This window comes from Echinops telfairi, unplaced genomic scaffold (genome assembly GCF_000313985.2).
Source record: "Echinops telfairi isolate 266 unplaced genomic scaffold, ASM31398v2 ScPeMD7_18;HRSCAF=68, whole genome shotgun sequence".
Taxonomy (NCBI): Eukaryota; Metazoa; Chordata; class Mammalia; order Afrosoricida; family Tenrecidae; genus Echinops; species Echinops telfairi.
In genome coordinates this window covers 89661783-89678977 of record NW_022103915.1, presented here as the reverse complement: position 1 = coordinate 89678977, position 17195 = coordinate 89661783, and the positions used below count along the sequence as shown (strand labels likewise).

Below are 17195 nucleotides of genomic sequence, written 5' to 3'. Positions count from 1 at the left end.
TGCCCTTTCTAAGTTACACAAAGGGCAGGACTTCCTTCCTCACCCACCTACCTTTCTCCCTATCAGTGAGCCAAAGACCACATTAGTGTCTAGGATTCAATTTTCACCTCTGCAAGGATCCATCACCTCGAAGCAATTCTGCCCAGCCTGTGCAAAAGTCACTACCTCTTTTACTCAGCAGTCAACAGAATGTGCCCAGACTTGTAAGAGTTATTGAACAACCATCTTCATCCAATGTGTCCTTGTCGCTGACCCTCTCACCAAGCCACCCCGCACCCCGTGGACCACATAGAACAGAATTCTGCATGTGAGCCCTCTTTGTGAACTTTTACACTTACATTCCACACTCCCCTACTTGGCAGTCAACTTGACCCATTGGGGAGGCTGTTTGAAAAGAATAAAGGATCCTAGTGAGCCAATTCTGAAGCTTACAAAATAATAACCAAAACCAAATCCAATGTGAGCCGGTCAATTCTGACTCATAGTGAGGAGAGCCTTTTGAGTTTCTGAGGCTGTAAATCTTCCTGGGAGCCGAAAGCCTCATCTCCTGAGGAACGACTAGAGCTCCTATTATGCCAGCAGGGACCTTTTTAGAGTAAGTTTGTATTTAATCCTGCCGCTCACTGACCCCGGCAGGCTGGTGGACCACTGCTTCCTAAGAGCTCGGAAGAGAAAATAGCTCTGAGAGGACGTGACTTTTCTGTCTCTGCAACCAAATCTTTGCATGTTACACAGATTTCATAAACAGCCCATCTGTACATTGTTGTCATCACCATCACCACCATGTCACCATGTTATATTAATAGACTACCACAAATCGCTCCAATTACTTTCCTAGTTTATAGCTATTGATAACATATGTTGACCTAAAAATGAAGCACACATCTTGGCTTTTAAGAGTCACATGATACTGGCCATACTGAAAGAGCAAGCAAACTTACCCTCTTTGCTAGTAGCAAAATAGAGCCTTTAGATTGATGAGAGTAGATCATTTGTTATGTGGAGCCGAGGAAGAAACAGTGAATGTGTGGTTACCAGGGTCATCTTCAAAGAATGATGCTTGAAGACTTCACAAATACTGACTGTCAGGCTGCCCTGGCAACAGTTTGTGAATGTCATCGCCCTTATTTTACTGGGAACTTTCTGAATCTCTCTTTTGTTTATGAATGAGATGGGAAGGCAGGATGACTTCATGATTAGCATGACAGCCTTTCTTTCGACTGCGGGGCTCGCATTCTACCTCCCTCTCACTGGATGTGTACGGTCATGAACACATCACCTCTCTTAAGACTCCATCCCTTCATCCGTAAGATGTGGATAAAGTTTGTCTCTCCCTCCCGAGGTTCTTGTGAGGGTGTCCTGAGGTGATCCTTTATGGAGAGTGCTAAGGAGAAAAAGGCCCTAAATTCAAACAGAGGCTATACCAAGCTCAAACCCCAACGCCTTGCCATTTAGTGGATTCTGACTCAGAGCAAACCTACAGAACTCTTCTTGCGGGTTTCTAAGACTATATGTCTTTACAGGGCCAGCGAGCCTCATCTTTCTTATGTAGTATAGCTAGTGGATTAGATAGGGAGATGCCTTGTGAGAGACATATTCTCTGTAGACCCTTTTATGAAGTCTTTGAGGAAATGGTATGACCCCTGCAGCCTTTTGCCTGCTGTAAACAGGACAGAGACTATCATCCTGAAGTGACGGAAGCCATAAGCATGTACCCAGTACAGAGACCAACCTGGAGTTCCATGATGCATTGCTGTGCAGTTCCCTGCATATGATTAGGGGGTTAAAAAAAAACACGAGGACATGATTGGTGGCAGATCAATTAATCATTGTCACAGGTTGAGTTCCTGGGAAAGTAGAGAAGGACCATGATTCGTATATGTACAAAATTTCAGGTTTAAACAACTCACATGATTAGTTCTAGGGCTTCAACCACTTGACTGCGTGGTAATAGTGGTCAGGGTATGACTCATAACCATGTTTTCCTGACTCAGAGTGACCTTGTCCACAACTTTTAGACACCATGCAGCTTTTGTTGGTAAATCTTTAAGGATCCCCCAGTTCTCTGGGCAAGCCTGAGAATAAAATGACCCCTCCCAGGCTTATCAGAAGGGAGAATGTACTATCAAACACTCTCTATTTGAGGGACCCTCCCTAGGCTTGCTTGAAAGCTGTCTAAGTATTAACCACATTGTTGGTTTCAATAGTCAGGGAAAACGTATTTCAAGACTCAAAATGGAACTAGGACTCCCACTGTAGACCACAACGGCCCACAAACCAAGTGCTTTAGAATTTAAGCTCTAAACCTGTCACTTAGTACACATGTTCAACGAACAGTTAAGCCCTCAACTCTAACCCAAAAATTGGTGCTTCTAACTCACCCAGAGGCACCATGGAAGGCCGGCCTGGAGAGCTGCCAGGAGACCCCGGGGAGCAGTTCCACTCTGCTCATATGGAGCCACCATCGTGTGCCAAAAGCAACTTGGCATGAACTGGTTAAGAGCAATGCTGGTATTAGGAATGTTTGCATTTGCCTCAAACCATGTGCTATAACCTGTCAGTAACCTGGTGTGGGAGATGATAACGTGTTTTCTGGCATCTCCTGAAATCCTCTTGGACTCAGTTTATCCCTACTTCCTCATGGACATGTCTGTGTCCCTTGCCCACCCTCCTGCATAGCTCTTCCTCTTCCATTCGCTTACCCATTAAATCTTTCAAGCAACCCTTGGATCAGTCACTTCAAACTCATCTCAGAAGTCTACAACTCAAGGACTTTGGTTTTAATGACTCTCACGCTTGAGCAGACATTAGCATCACATGAAAGGTTGAATGAGACACAGATGTCCCCTGGAGTTTCTAATTCATTGTTGTAGGGTGAGGCTCTGGATGTATATTTTTCAACAAGTATCCAGATGCTGCTACTGGCCCAGGAATGGAAGGAGAGAGTGAATGTTAACTTCACAACTCAGCCTGCCATGAGCAACCCCTCCTTCTAGAAGGAGCCCTACCCATGGTTTCACTACATGAGTAAAGGTTTAACACCAATGAAGGCAATGGGGGGTGGGGGGCTGAGGGCCATTTCAGAGTGAAACTGCTCAAAATCCATTGGACAATTGGCTATGACCATTAGAGTTTTCAAAAGTTACATGACTGTTTCATCCTTCGACGTCTTTTGAGAAGATAGGGGCTTCTAGTCCTATATCATGGAGTATTCAGGGGGCGGGGAAGGGCAAACACTTGGAGGGTTTAGGGAAGTAGAAAGGAAGGCAAGACTAAGATCAACCCCATGGTAGTCAGAAAGCAAGCCAAGTATAGTTAGTGAGCCGTTCTCTTCTGAAAGGACTTCGTTGAAAGGGTTTTACCTGCAGGCTGGGTGCCCACTGCTTCCTAGGTGTTCGACAAAAGAAAGAAAAACTCTTTTTGTAACAAAATTAGTTTTAGGTTCTAAAAACAAACCTGTGGATCTTATTTTTTATTTAGAAACAACCTGTCATTCGTTATATGTTGTTCATGTAATCACCGTAAGGTAGCATGGAGACAAAATTACACCTACCCTTCCAACCAATAATTCTGCCTACTTCCAAAGAATGACTTGTAGTAGGCACTCGGAGTAAGGTGCTTCCTTACATCATTAGTGCCCTTTGGTGGTGCAAATGGTTTACATGCTCAACTACTAACCAATAGGTAGGCCCTTCAAGGCCACCCAGAGGCACCTTGAAAGAAAGTCCTGTGACCATCTGTTTCCAAATGGTCACAGGCTTGGAAACCATATGTAGCACAATTCTGCTCCACACACAGAGGGTCACCATAGAGCGAGTCAACTCAATAGCAACGAGACTGTTTGCTTTAACAATGTTAACAACATTCATGGTTTAATAAAAGAGATTATACATTTTTTTGCACCCTGAAAGTACTGAACACTCCTTTTGTCTGGTATTGGGTTATCCTGCCTAAGAAAGCAATAGACACAATATTGTCAATCATTGCTTCTCCCGTCCCTGCTAACACTGATTTGTCTGGGGTTGTGGGTTCGTGTAAAGGATTCAGAGGTCCAGAAAGGTGGACAGGAAAGTAGTGACTGCTTAGTTTCACCAGATTTTCATTAACTTGGTAGTTAGTCTCTCCTTCAGTAATTAATGTCGGCAATAGCAAAACACCGGACTTTGTCACTAAGCGGAATCACACATTCTATCCTTATCATAGTAGAATGTTTGTAGGACGTTGAATTGCCGTGTCTATTCAGCAGTGCTTTAGAGTCACGGTGCAGATGCCACGAGATCCCCTACCCAATAAATTAAGGACGTACATACGCTGTTCACAAGCCACATCAAACCCACTGCCATGGAGTTGATTCCAATTCAATGACCCTGCGCCGCAGTGAATACCCCACATCATAAATCTGTTAAGTTTTTGAACTGTATCTCAACGTAATTGTTTCCCTTTACAATCCTATTTATTTTTATCTGTATACTTAAAACATCAGTCTGGGGAGCAGTCCATAGCATTCGCTAGGCTGTTAGAGGGTCCATGACACACAAGCAACAAACAAGGAAAAGAATGATAGATGCTGACAAAGCAAAAAACCCTGCACACCTGGGGGCTTGGGAGCAGGTGAGGGAGACAACTAAAATTACAAGGTCATTGAAAGCTGTGAAATGTATTTATAGTGCATATTTAACATATTGATAATCTAGAGGTATACAAAGCACTCACCAGGTAATTTTTAAAAGGTAATTACCCTGTAGAAATATAGGGAAACAACATTGACAGGAGATTTATAAAATAAAAATGGTCCTTAATGTGTGGAAAAACAAAATTCAACTTCACCAATTAAATGCAAATTAAAGCAATGGCAAGATGATATTTTTCACCTATTAAACTGGAAGATACTTGAAAATGTGTTAACTCTCATTACTGTAATGGAGATGGTGAAGCTATGCACACTCTTACATAAATTTCATAATGCAAATTGTTATGAGCTTTCTAGAGGGCAGTTTATATCAAAAGCCATTAACTGTACAAACTCTTTGATCCAATCATTTCACTTCTAGGCATTTTCCTAAGACAATCATCAGTGATGTGAACAAAGATTCTGTAATAGGAAGTTCAAACCAACTGTAATGATTTTTAAAAAGGCAACAACTTAAATGTACCGTAGCGGAATTAATGTTGCATAATTCTTTACATAAATTATTATGTATCCATATGATGAAATGCAATGCAGCTATTATAAACAAAATAAGAAAATACTCAAAGTGGATTGTGAAATAGAAAGATCTGCTTTTAAAAATCATGTCTAGAGTATGTCTGTGTACATATAAAGGCTGGAAGATACTAAAATATTAATGGTGCTTATCTTTAAGATTACAGTACCCTTTTCTTCTTTGTTTTCTCCAAATTAACATACAATTAAGGAAATGTTTTTAACTAGAGAACCTTGGATGCTACTGTTAAATCTTGACCATCTTTTCAAGAATCTTTAAAATAAAATTTGAGAACAGTGTCTGACTAAGGAAGACCTTGGAATTCTCTTGACCAAACAGAGAACCAACTAGCCATTTGTCTTTCTTACCTCGGGCTGCTGTATTGGAAAGGTTACTGGTGGATAACTGTAAGAAACCAAAGTGTGTGCTCTCATAGAGTAGGATGATAGAAGTCTGAATGCAGGGGCAAGCTCCAGGGAGAAGCTTCTCTCTGTGTTGGCTCGGCAGGGGGAGTGGGTGAGGGTCTTTCTCTCCTTTCAGTGTCTTTGGGCTCTGACTCCCTGGGAGATTGTGAGGTGTCTGTGTCTCAGTTTTCTCCTGGGTCTATAAAGTGTCTGATGAAGGGACCCTAGTCTAATGGATGTACTAACGCCCAACTCCTCTTGGTTGGTGGTAGGAGGTCCCGAGAATTTCTGCTTGCTTGTCTTATATCTCAGAAGAGGTCAACTGAAGATACAATGTAGTCCTGTAAATTGTGTTCTGATTGATTGACTGCTTCTAATGCTGCCCATGAGCATCCAAGACATTAGGATTTAGAACCTATAAAGTAATTGCATCACATCATAAAGTGGAAAATAATTACCAAATGCCAAGAAACATGACCTCATCAAATTGACCCATGTTTTGGGAGACACAATTCAATCAATGACACCGTTCTTTTTTGTCCTTCCAAGATCAACATGCTTGTCAACTTTCAACTAGGCGAGACCTGCCCCTGCCCAGATGAGATCCGGGAAGAACTCTACGAGTTTCATGAGGATCTTCTCCTTCACTGTGGTGAGCTTCCAAGAGAAAAATGTCCCCCCCAAAACAGTTGATTTGTAATTCCTTCATTAGAAGAGTTAAGAGCGTTACATTTTATTTGAAATAGCTAGAACGCTAATTGTTCAAGAACAAGTCTGTGCAAACTACTTACAAAGGAGCTATAGGATGTGTCCCTCACAGAATATTCGACTGAAATGCCTTCCACCACCGAGACCTCGCTGAGATCGAGAGAAGGGAATCGGTCCCTGATAACACGAACTCACTCATCTCTGTAAGTCTTGCTCAGTTTACTTTGAGTTGAGTGGCTTAGACGCTCTGCTCCCAGCTGAGGCAAGACACGGATCCCTTAAGCTTTTCTGCTATTCAATGCTAACGATATTTTAACTTCTGCCCTTCAGGATTCTAAGCCAGAAGTCCAGTTTTGAGAAATACGAGGACTTTTAAAGTGATTATGAGCATTCGCACCACTTGTCCTCCATTTGATGTCTAACAATTACCTTTTCATTTGAAAAAATTGAATGTTAAGTATTTCTGTTGATTCCAGAGCCTGCGTTTCTACAGGTTAAAGAAGTTAAGCTTTGAGATTGAAATGACTTGATGTTCTTGTGCACAGGAATCTAAATTTCGTGAAAACTTGCCAAGGGGTATTTTGTAGGCAAATGTCTATAGGAGACTGAATATTGTATCTTTAGGAAGAGAGTGGAAAGCAGCCATCTGCTGGAGTTCTTTGTGCCACATAGAGGTTTCATGTATCCTGGACTCTTCAGCGCTTTTATTCTGATCTGTGTCTTAACAGGAGTTCCCCTGGAGGAAGAAGAGGAGGAGGAGGAGGACACCTCCTGGACAGGAAAACTCTGGGCCTTGGTGCATAAAATCAAAGGCCTATCCAAGCCAGAGAAGAAGGAGCCCACCGAGGAAGAGCACAGATCCCCTAGTAAGTGGTGGTACCTCTCACACTAGTACCCCAACACGGTGCTTTCCCAGAATGCATTAGGCCATTGGTTATCTGAAAACTACTACATGATAAATACTGGGCTGCTTAGTTTCAAAGGAAACATCTGAGTAGTAATGTTGTGATTGGTGGTACTTACGATTTTATAGTTAAGCTTATTTCTTTTTTGGTAGCTGATCTTTTATTTATTTATTTATTTTTACATATATATTTTTAAATTGGGAGTTAATACATTTATCATTCCATACTTCAATCACATCAAGCCGAATTGTACATTTGCTACCACAGTTTTCAAGCATTCTTTTCCTTCCTGAACTCTTTGACATCATCTCCTTTTTACACCACCACCACTGTACCCTGCCCCCCCCAAAAAAGACCCCAAACCTTTATTCTACTTGCTATCCCTATAGGTTCATCAATCCTGAGTTTCATACACCAAAAAATAGAAAAACAGGTACCACAAATTCAAGAGGTTGACACCAAATGGCATAACACGTCTGAGATAAACCCTAATATGAACAAACAAAACAAAAAAATACAGACAATATTGAAAAACAGATCAGGTCCAGCATGCATCTGAGGAGGAATCAACTGACAGGGTTTTAACTGTTCATCAGGTTTATTCATCTCTCTAATGCACTCTGTTTAGTAATCGCTCTCCTCCCATCCCTCAATTATGGATAGAGGGAGATCACCTGAGGCTTATTTCCTTTGTAATTCCCACACATGTGTCTTAGACTCCCATTGCCATCTATAGCCTTATTCAAATTGGATTCTCACACTTTCAGCTCTGACACTATTCCCTCCTTCAATTCAGGATTATATGATTTACAATCCTCCGGTGACTGGTGGTGGTGTGATTCTTCCATAGGGACTTGGTTGGCATCTCACTTAGATGGCTGCTTGTTTGGAGACAAACCTTTCAGACCTCAGGTGCTAATTTATCTCATAGCCGGGCACCATCTAATTTCTTCACCACACTATGCTATAGCACCCTTATCATCTGTGTTCCTTTCCTGAGGGCGAATATGGAGCAGGGCCATGATGTAAGAACTAATTGTTCTTAAATTGGAGCTCAGATGTAGTGGGACCCCAAAACCCATTCCTGGATTTTTTTTTTTTTAATCTGACTTTGGCTCCCTTTCAAAATCTCCTGGTTAATTTATTGTAAAGAATCTTTCAATCATCCCTCTGAAGCATAACAATCTTCCACTCATATTGTCTTTGATTAGCCCCTGGTACTAACTTTTAGAAACCCTATTGAGAGAGGGATATTGGGCCAGTGTGGGCTAACTCCATATCACAGTACCTGAATTATTCACTTGTACAGTCAATCCTTTCGTGGCTGGATGCTATCCACACAAACAATGGGGGTTATCAGGGAAATTATACAATAATAATCACTGAGAATGTCAGCCACAGGTTTGCCGGAGTAATATCTATCTTAAAACAGCTTATAGGGCATTGATGTAGCAAGACCATGTTTGTCTGCCTACCACCAGTTCACCAATCTTGGTACAGCTGTCTTCCACTTCCTCAAATGCCGTGTTTTCCAACTCAAGTCCTCAGGTTACAAGTGTGTCTGAGGTAGAATCTAGTTCATCCAATGGAGTTTCCTCAGCACACACTGACGCAGCCTCTGGAGCATGCCGTATGCCTTGGTGATCCAGGATTCAATGCCCCAATGTTCCAAGGCACCCACCTCGCTCCCCAGGACACTCCTAGAAGCCGGGATCCATGTGGCCCATCCAGTGCATGCCACCAGGGACACTCCCCCTTTCCAAAAGCATTTTCAATCATTCTTCCTCCCGACTGGGGTCGGTCCTCCCACTTTCTCTATCAAGAGACATGCATTTGTGTTCCCCCAGACATGTCTGCACCCTTTCCCCTCCGCCGCATTGTTTTCCCCATCAGTATCCCTCATCCCTCTGATAGGGTTGTCTACCTGTCCAGGGGACCTCATCATAGGTTTACATGGTGGCCACTCAGTAGACATCATCCCCTTCCCCTCCCTTGACCATTTGATCCCAGCTGACGTGAGGGGCTCTTCGACCAAGTGACCTTGAAAATACTTACATAGAGCGGAGCGTGTGTGGTTCATTGGCACCAGTCAAGCTCTCTACCAGGCTGCGTAGTCACCCCCAGCCAGCAGGCTGCACACCCTACAACCCTGGGCTTGTGGCTGTTTGCTGCTTGTTCCTGCCATAGTGGACTCACACAGTATGTGTCCATTTGTGATTGACTAACTTCACTCAGCATAATGTCTTCCAGATCCCTTCCTGTCTTGAGGTGTTCCATAGACTCATTGCTCTGTTTGAGGGATGCAGAGTATCCCATCGTGTGTATGTACCTGAGTGTTTTTAGTCCAATCTTCTGAAGGGAATTCAGGCTGTTTCCAACTTCTTGCTAGTATGAAGTGTGCTACAATGAATGTGGGAGAGCCTACATCTGTTGGTGATCTGTTGATTTCTTTGGGGTATATGTTCGGTAAAGGTATTGCTGGGCCATATGGTATTTCAGTTGCCGTCTATTTGAGGCATCGCCAGGTTGTTTTCCACGTGGCTGTAGATATTTACAAGCCCATCAACAGTGAATAAGCGTTTCGACCTCACCACACCCTCAGAGCATTTGTTGTTCTCAGATTTTTTTTTTAGTTGGCCTATAGTTGTGGGTGTCAGACGGTATCTCGTGGTTGTTTTGACTTGCATTTCCCACTTTTGACTAAAGGAACTTATTTTCAGGGACTTCAGAAATTACTTGCTTCGTGAGTCTGCTAACTATCTGCATATTAAAATTGCCTTTAACTAGATTTCTGTTGTTTCTCTTTCTTTCGTCTCGTTGTTTGTTTGTGGTTCCTTGGCATTGAAAGTACCTAGGTGAGACATTAAAATAATATTTTAATGGGGTGTAAGTGAAATAGGTTGTCAGTTTAGGGATCTTTGCCTTTGATTTTTGATAATGCAACATCCTACAGGTTTTTGACCTTCTGTTTCAACAATGCCAAACCTTGTCCAAATTTATTTCTCTAATACTTACAGTATAGGTGACTCCTGTCATTTCGACCCATGTTGAAACAAGATCATCCTCATTTGTTCTGCGGAACAGTGACTATCTCTGATATTAACACTTGAAGAGGAAGATTGTGTGACAATTGCACACAATCATTCTGCTACTTAGTACAGCTTCAGCAAATTCACCTACAAAAGAAGCTACTTCCCAGGCTTCATACCTTTGTCTTTTATCTTGTTCCCTGTCCTTATCCATCTTAGAACACGATTTCAAATCATGGACTAAAGCAATATACTGTCAAGAGATGATCAGTTTGTCTGAAAACACTACTTTGGGGGTCATGCATCTTTAGTGCCCTTTCTAGTGACCTTTCATCTTTGTCCAAGTATCTCTGATGTGGAGGAATCTGCACCATTTGGCATCAAAAGGGCTGAAGCTTCTGGAAGCGTGTGCGGGGTACTCGGCCGCAGCTGCATTGGCAGCCCTTGGTGGGTCCTGTCCATCAACACAGAAAGGCTGGGTCTTTGATGACTTTGGACGTGCCTGCAGGATTCCAAAGCCACGGAGAAGTGAGTTTAGGCTCCCTTTGTGGTTTCTGCCAGAGGAAAACTAAAAATAGACTTGCGCTCGCCTGTGTGTCTCACGTGTTAGTTACAGAAAGTCTACCTTGAAAGTAGATGCATCTTCCTGGTCAGGGAGAATGGACAGGCAGCCCCCAGGTTATGAGCGAGATCTGTTCTTAAGTGTCTCTTTATGTTAAGCCTGTAGAAAAGTCAGCCGAGATGCGTACTGTGGTCTTTACTGGAGTTCAAGGCTGGGATGAGGGAAAAGCAGCACACGCAGCAGGGGAAGGGGATTCTGATGAAGAATGTGTTCCAGTGGCCATCGGTTTCTTTCCATCAAAAACCCACCACCGTTGCGTGGTCTCTTGCCCATAGTGACCTCTAGGATACAGTTGAACAGTCCCATAGGGGTTCCAGGCTGCCGGTGGTTATGGAAGCCAACTGCCACATCGTTCTCCCATGGTGCGTTAGGTGGGTTCGAACCACCAACCTTTTGCTTAACAGCAAAGTGCTTTAACCACTATACCTCCAGGACCGTTCACGTGTTTCAAAGTAAAGGCAAATTTGCATAACACCGAAAGATAATTTGTCCACGTTTTGTGATCCAGAGACTGCCTGTGTGTCCTGAGCCGAGGTCCTTCAAGTTGACATTTTGCGGAGGGTAATTGTAGTCAGATGAAATCCCTTGCCACCAGGCTCTTGGGCATCTCTCTAACTCTAAGAATGGGGTCTTGGCTCCAAGAATCCTTAATGCCCCCACCCTACCTCACTGTTACCTTGGGCCTCAGACAGAGAGACCAAAGATGGAATACCTCAGAGACCCCCTCAAGATTCGGCTCCATGTCTCCACCCTGTGGCATTTCCCTTCAGCAAGTACACCTTTGAGAGGTTGGAGCTTGTGTTTCATCCTGGGTCCTGAAATGAAGGAAACGGTCCGAGTGGGCCTGGGTGTCCGGTTGCCCGCACGTGGGTTGTCTCCGGGATATGGGTCCCTCTTCTCGGGGCTGACAGGTGAAGAGAAAACTTGAGGAATGGTTAACCAACTTGCCACTCACATTGTTTTCAAGTGGATTGAAAGGCAACGTTGTTGAATGCATAACAAGTGGTGATAAAGAAGTTTAAAATGCATTATAGGTCATTTGGCCGATAATACATAGCTTCTCTTAACTCCTCTTACCCTTGCATATGTTAAAATAATAAAAATGTAGATGATGACAGTAACATTCTTTCGTGAACTGACAATTTGCCAATTTACTCCCATTTAAACTGGTTCACTGCTGCCAGTCTTATTCACGCTCCTGTTTTGTAGCTGAAGAAAATACGTCTCAAAAGAATTAAAGGGTAATGGTTAGTTTATTCATTCATTGATTCTACTCAGACAAGGTCCCAGACAGAGAGTCCAGGTGACTGATAGTTACCGACCCGAGAGAACTCCAAACGAACTGTGACTTGGACGCAGGTCCTCCTATGCTCGGTCCATGCCCTTTCTACTGTGCCAGGAAGCTTCTCAAAGACATTTCAATAACCAGAAAAATAAATAATGTTTTTAAAAATTAAAAAAAGAAAAACCTGTAAATAGATCAAGGTCTGTTTGTTGACCTCTAGGAGTGTCCTCCAGTCGAGTCCAATGGGGGGCCACACTCTGGCCCCAAAGTCTATCCTTTGCACTCCCTTGGGAGCTCCCTGCTCTGCTCCCCACCCCGCTGCTCTGCGGCACGCCCTTGGTGTTTTGCCTCAGTGTGGTGGGGTCGGACTGGGCCAATCTCAACTCTGACTCTCCAGTGTTGTCCCCATAGGGCCATGAGTCAGTGAGGGAGGTCGTGTCTCATAGTGGGATCAGCCATATGGTCTACTCTGTGCATTGTCTATTCTGAGAGGGGGTATCGTCCATCCTCCAGGCTTGGTGGGCCTGAATGTGCTCCACTCTCTCTTCCTCCCCATTCATTTGCTCCCATGTGCTCTGATCACACATGTCCCTCTCCCTGAGCTGCAGTTTCAGTGCTGTCCTCTAAAGTAAATTCTTCTGGGGGGAAGGGCAGTTGTCCATATAGCAGGGATTGGGGCCGGGTCCTCAGACCCCTCCACTGGCTCCCCTCTCCATGCCAGTATGTTGCATTCACATCCCGGATCACTGGATTTAAGTCTGATCCCTCTTTCCCTGTGGAGATAGAAACAATACCCTCCCCTTGGGTTGGGTTCGTGCCCTATTCCTCCACTACACATATCTATCCCTTTTTTTCCTTTCCTCCCCCACCCCTCGGTTTTAGTTGGCTACCATATGTACCCCTGGATTTGGTCTGCCCCCTGCAATTCTACCTTACAAATCTGGCTCGACCACAGGATGTACACTGGTACAGATAGAAACCGGAAACACAGGGACTCCAGGACAAATGATCCCTTCAGGACCAGTGCTGAGAGTCATGATACCAGGAGGGTGGGGTAGAAAGGGGGAGCCAATTGTAAGGATCTACATATAACCTCCTCCCTGGGGGGGATGGACAACAGAAAAGTGGGTAAAGGGAGACATTAGACAGTGTAAGACATGACAAAATAATAATTTATAATTTATCAAGGGTTCATGGGGGTAGGGGGGAGCGGGGAGGGAGGGGGAAAAGGGGAGCTGATACCAAGGGCTCAAGTAGAAAGCAAATATTTTGAGAATGATGAGGGCAACAAATGTACAAATGTGCTTGACACGATGGATGGATGGATGGATGGATGGATTGTGATAAGAGTTGTATGAGCCCCCAATAAAATGATTTTTATAAGAAAAGATATTTCAATAGATGAGCTTTTAAAACCATTGTTTGCTTTTTAATCACATTATACCTGTGAAGCGATCCATACTGTGTCTCACTGTATAAGCAGAAACCGGAACCCAACAGAGATTTTTTTTTTTAAATCAACACCTCAAAGTCAGGGACGCCAAGAATGTCGACACAAAGCTTGTTCCGAGAAGCTGGTGCGAGGCCCACCCTACTGTTTTGTCTTCATGAGCAGCAAGAATCAACCTTGTGGCTGCCTAGTAGACGTTAGCTTTGCTGGGAACACATTCTTGAATCCTGCTCACTGGCTCAATATTATAGGAAATTTTTTTAAGGAGTCCTGGAGTGTACTAGGTTAAGTGTTGGGCTCCTAACCCAAGGGTTGATGGTTTGAATCCACAGCCTCTCTGTCGAAGAAAGATGAGGCAATCTGCTTTCATAAAAATGTACAGCTTCCAATACTCTATGGGGCAAGTAATTCTACGTTGCCCTCTGAGGGTCTATGAGTCAGAATTGGCTCAGTGACATTGGGTTTGGCTTGGGCTTCTAGCCAGCCTCAACCAGCTCCCGGTCAATGCCAGTGAGAGCTATTACAATGTTATCAAAAGACCATATGCTAATGAAGAGGTAAAGTAACAACCGAAAACCTGATCGTCGCAGCCCACCAAACTGATTCAGATTGTACTTCACGATCCCTTCCATCAAATTCTCTAGGAAATAGTCGCCTGTTAATTCCAGGCCATTGCTTTTCCACACATCGCAGTTTAAATAGTACTTCATTGAATATCCATGTGTATCCACGGCATTATTCCCCCTGGGGAGAGCAGCCTGTATTTCTGCTGAATTTTAAAAGTATCCGGGTGGAAATCACCTGCTGCGTTACAGATCCAGGCTGATGCGTGCCTGCTCCCAGCCGTTTACCAAGTGGGAGGTTTTACCTTTGTTTGCTTTCTCTGAAGACATGTTTCAAAGGGTTTTACACCCTGGAACTACATGAGAAGCAAAGAAACCTCCCTGCCAGCCCCTTATGCTACTTGGAGGCCTCCTGATGGCCCCTTGCAATGCAATCTCGGGTGATTGACTTTGGTGAAGAACTTTGTCTGTCTGCAGGGAGTGAAGACTCTTCCAGTTGCCTAGCCTGGAGCTGTTTGCCAGGAACAGTCTCACTGCTGAAAGTTGCTCCTCTTGACCTTGGATAGCATCTGCTCTCCACTGCCAGTTAGCAAAGGCCACCCACACATGCTCTTATGAAACGTGCAGATGGAGGTGACCCTGGGCCCACCAGCCTCCAAACTTGCTACCTGTGTCAGCCCCTGGCAGTCAGGGAACAGTCTAACCTGAACCTGCATCCTGTCCCAAAAATCTCCCCACCTGATGTTAGAGCTTGTTTAACAAAACGGATTTTTAAAAGCTACTGTTCACCACCACAACAATAGGCAAAGATTCAGGAGCCCTGGTGGAGTAGTGGTTACATGTTGGGCTGTGTGCCATATGGTCGGCAGTTTGAAACCGCTCACAGCTCCTCAGGAGAAAGACTGGCCTTTCTATTCCCATAAACAGTTCCAGCCTCAGGAAACCCACAAGGGGTCGCTGTGAGTCAGCAATGACTCGTTGGCAGTGAATTTGGGTTTATGTTTCTGATTTGGACTTTAACTGCATATCAGTTTCTCTATCCTACTAGGCTTAGTGCCTTTGAGGACAGGTACCACACCTCACTTATTTCCATGTTCACTCGTGGACGCAAATATCCTTGAGTTCCCACTGCATGTTAGTCATTTGAGGTTCAAACGCTGCAAAAAAGGGGGAGGTCTTCAAGGACCATGGGAGGAGATGGGGGCGGGCAGGTAACTGGATGGAGCAGCAAGGTGAATGTGCTGTAATAAAACTGCAGGCAAGGTGCAGTAGGTGGCTGGAGGGGAGAGACTGAGAAAGTGTCCATAAGAATGTGGATGGTGGGTAAAATAAGGGGGATGGGGGCACGTTTGATGAAAAAGAGCTGCTTCAACAAATTCCCAGAGGCCGAAAGTGGAGGGACACTTGGAGGGAGAGCATGGAACAGACTGGGGAGATAAAGGGCTTTAGGAGCAAGAAGTGTTATGAACTACAACTAAGCAACTAATCCTGCAGCTAAGCTGAATTCAGTCTGAGAGTGTTACATACTTTTGTACCATTAATTTTATAGTACTGGGCATTATAATTTCTAGAGATGGGGTTATTTACCTTGTGCCCACTCTATCCTTAGCATTGTCTTCAGCCCTCCGTAAATATTATTTATTTTCATTCTCACACTAACCCTGCTCTGTAGACAGTCTTATTCTTATTGTTCAGTTGGAGAAGCTGAACTATTAAAGAACTTGCCAAAGTCACATAGCTAATACAGGTAGCATTACAAATTCAAACTGTCTCCCTGAATTCATTTCCCATCCACATTGTTTATGTAACAACATCCTGTTTCTATAGGCAGTGGCTATGAATGGTTGTCAAGGATGATATCATTCATCAATGGAGTGAAGCGGTTCCGTGTAAAAGCCTAGTGTTAAAATCAGGTGGCAGAATGTGAAGTGTCTAGAATGATACCTTGCTGACAGCTGACCTTTCTCTTCTGAGAACCAGATTGTTGCCTCTGCCACTAAAACCCAGGCGACCAAAAGAGAGGGTCTGACAGCAAGTGATGAAGCAAATGCGCAGTCGCTGGCATGTATTGCTATGCAGTGCCGGGGCAGGAGTCAGACACAGTAAGTTCTGGCCTCTGTTTTGCCTTCCCTTGAGGTGTGGATGCCGGGGCAAGTCAGGGAATGCCTTGGATTCTCCTTTTTCTTCATTGCTATTGTGATTTTTTTTTTTAATTTGTGTGTGATTTGGGTAAATGTTTACAGAGCAATTTGGGTGTCCCCTCAACAATTTATGCGCAGTTTGATCTGCGACATTGATTGGAGACCCTGCCATACCCACTATAGCAGGCTTTTGACTCAAGTCCGAAGAACCAGACTTGGATGAGCCAGCTATGGGATCCAGACCCAGCCAAGAGCAAGCAAGCTTTCCCACAGCATCCAATTTTATAGGGAGTAGACCCCAATTCCGGAGAAACTTCATTTCCATTGCCTCAGGGCTGTGCCTTGAGTAAGGGGATTGCATCTTGCTCTAATCGTTTTACACCTGACATAAGCTCACATAAGATCCTGTTACAGACCTGGTCATTTTTTGTTAGGTCACATGATGAGGGATTACTAGGTTTTAACTGCCAAGTGATTGAAAATCCTGGCACAGCCAAGTTGAACACAAACCTAACTATCACGGATCTGTAGCGAGTCCTATATTACTTTGTTATCAATATTAAATAGAAATTAACAGCGATTGGATGACTTTCCCAGCAAAGTGCAGACAGAGACCCCAGTTCTCAGTGTTTGTCTTTGCGTCACTTCCATTTCAAAGATTCTTCATCCCGAGCACATTAGCCACCCGCCCCCTTCTCTCACTCCTCTCTCTTCATCATGGATGCGGGTCGTGTAAGCGCCTGAATGTTTTTGACAAAGTGATTATGAGGCTGGTTGACTGCTTTCCAAGACAACAGGCTAATTATCTCCCGATGATGGATGAGACCCCAGAGGACACAAGCAAAGGTTGCAGAATTAGACGCCAAGGGCCCACACACAGTTCA

At 44.0% G+C, this 17195-nt stretch overlaps 1 protein-coding gene across 1 annotated transcript in view; it reads left to right on the top strand.

The window, feature by feature from the left end:
• Positions 1 to 17195, top strand: part of RYR3 (ryanodine receptor 3) — a 437519-nt gene that overhangs the window by 240028 nt on the left and 180296 nt on the right. Inside the window, exons 39-40 of the mRNA XM_013007256.3 lie at positions 6158 to 6260; positions 7045 to 7182. Coding sequence (XP_012862710.2) covers positions 6158 to 6260; positions 7045 to 7182 — 241 coding nt within the window. The remainder of the gene's footprint in view (positions 1 to 6157; positions 6261 to 7044; positions 7183 to 17195) is intronic.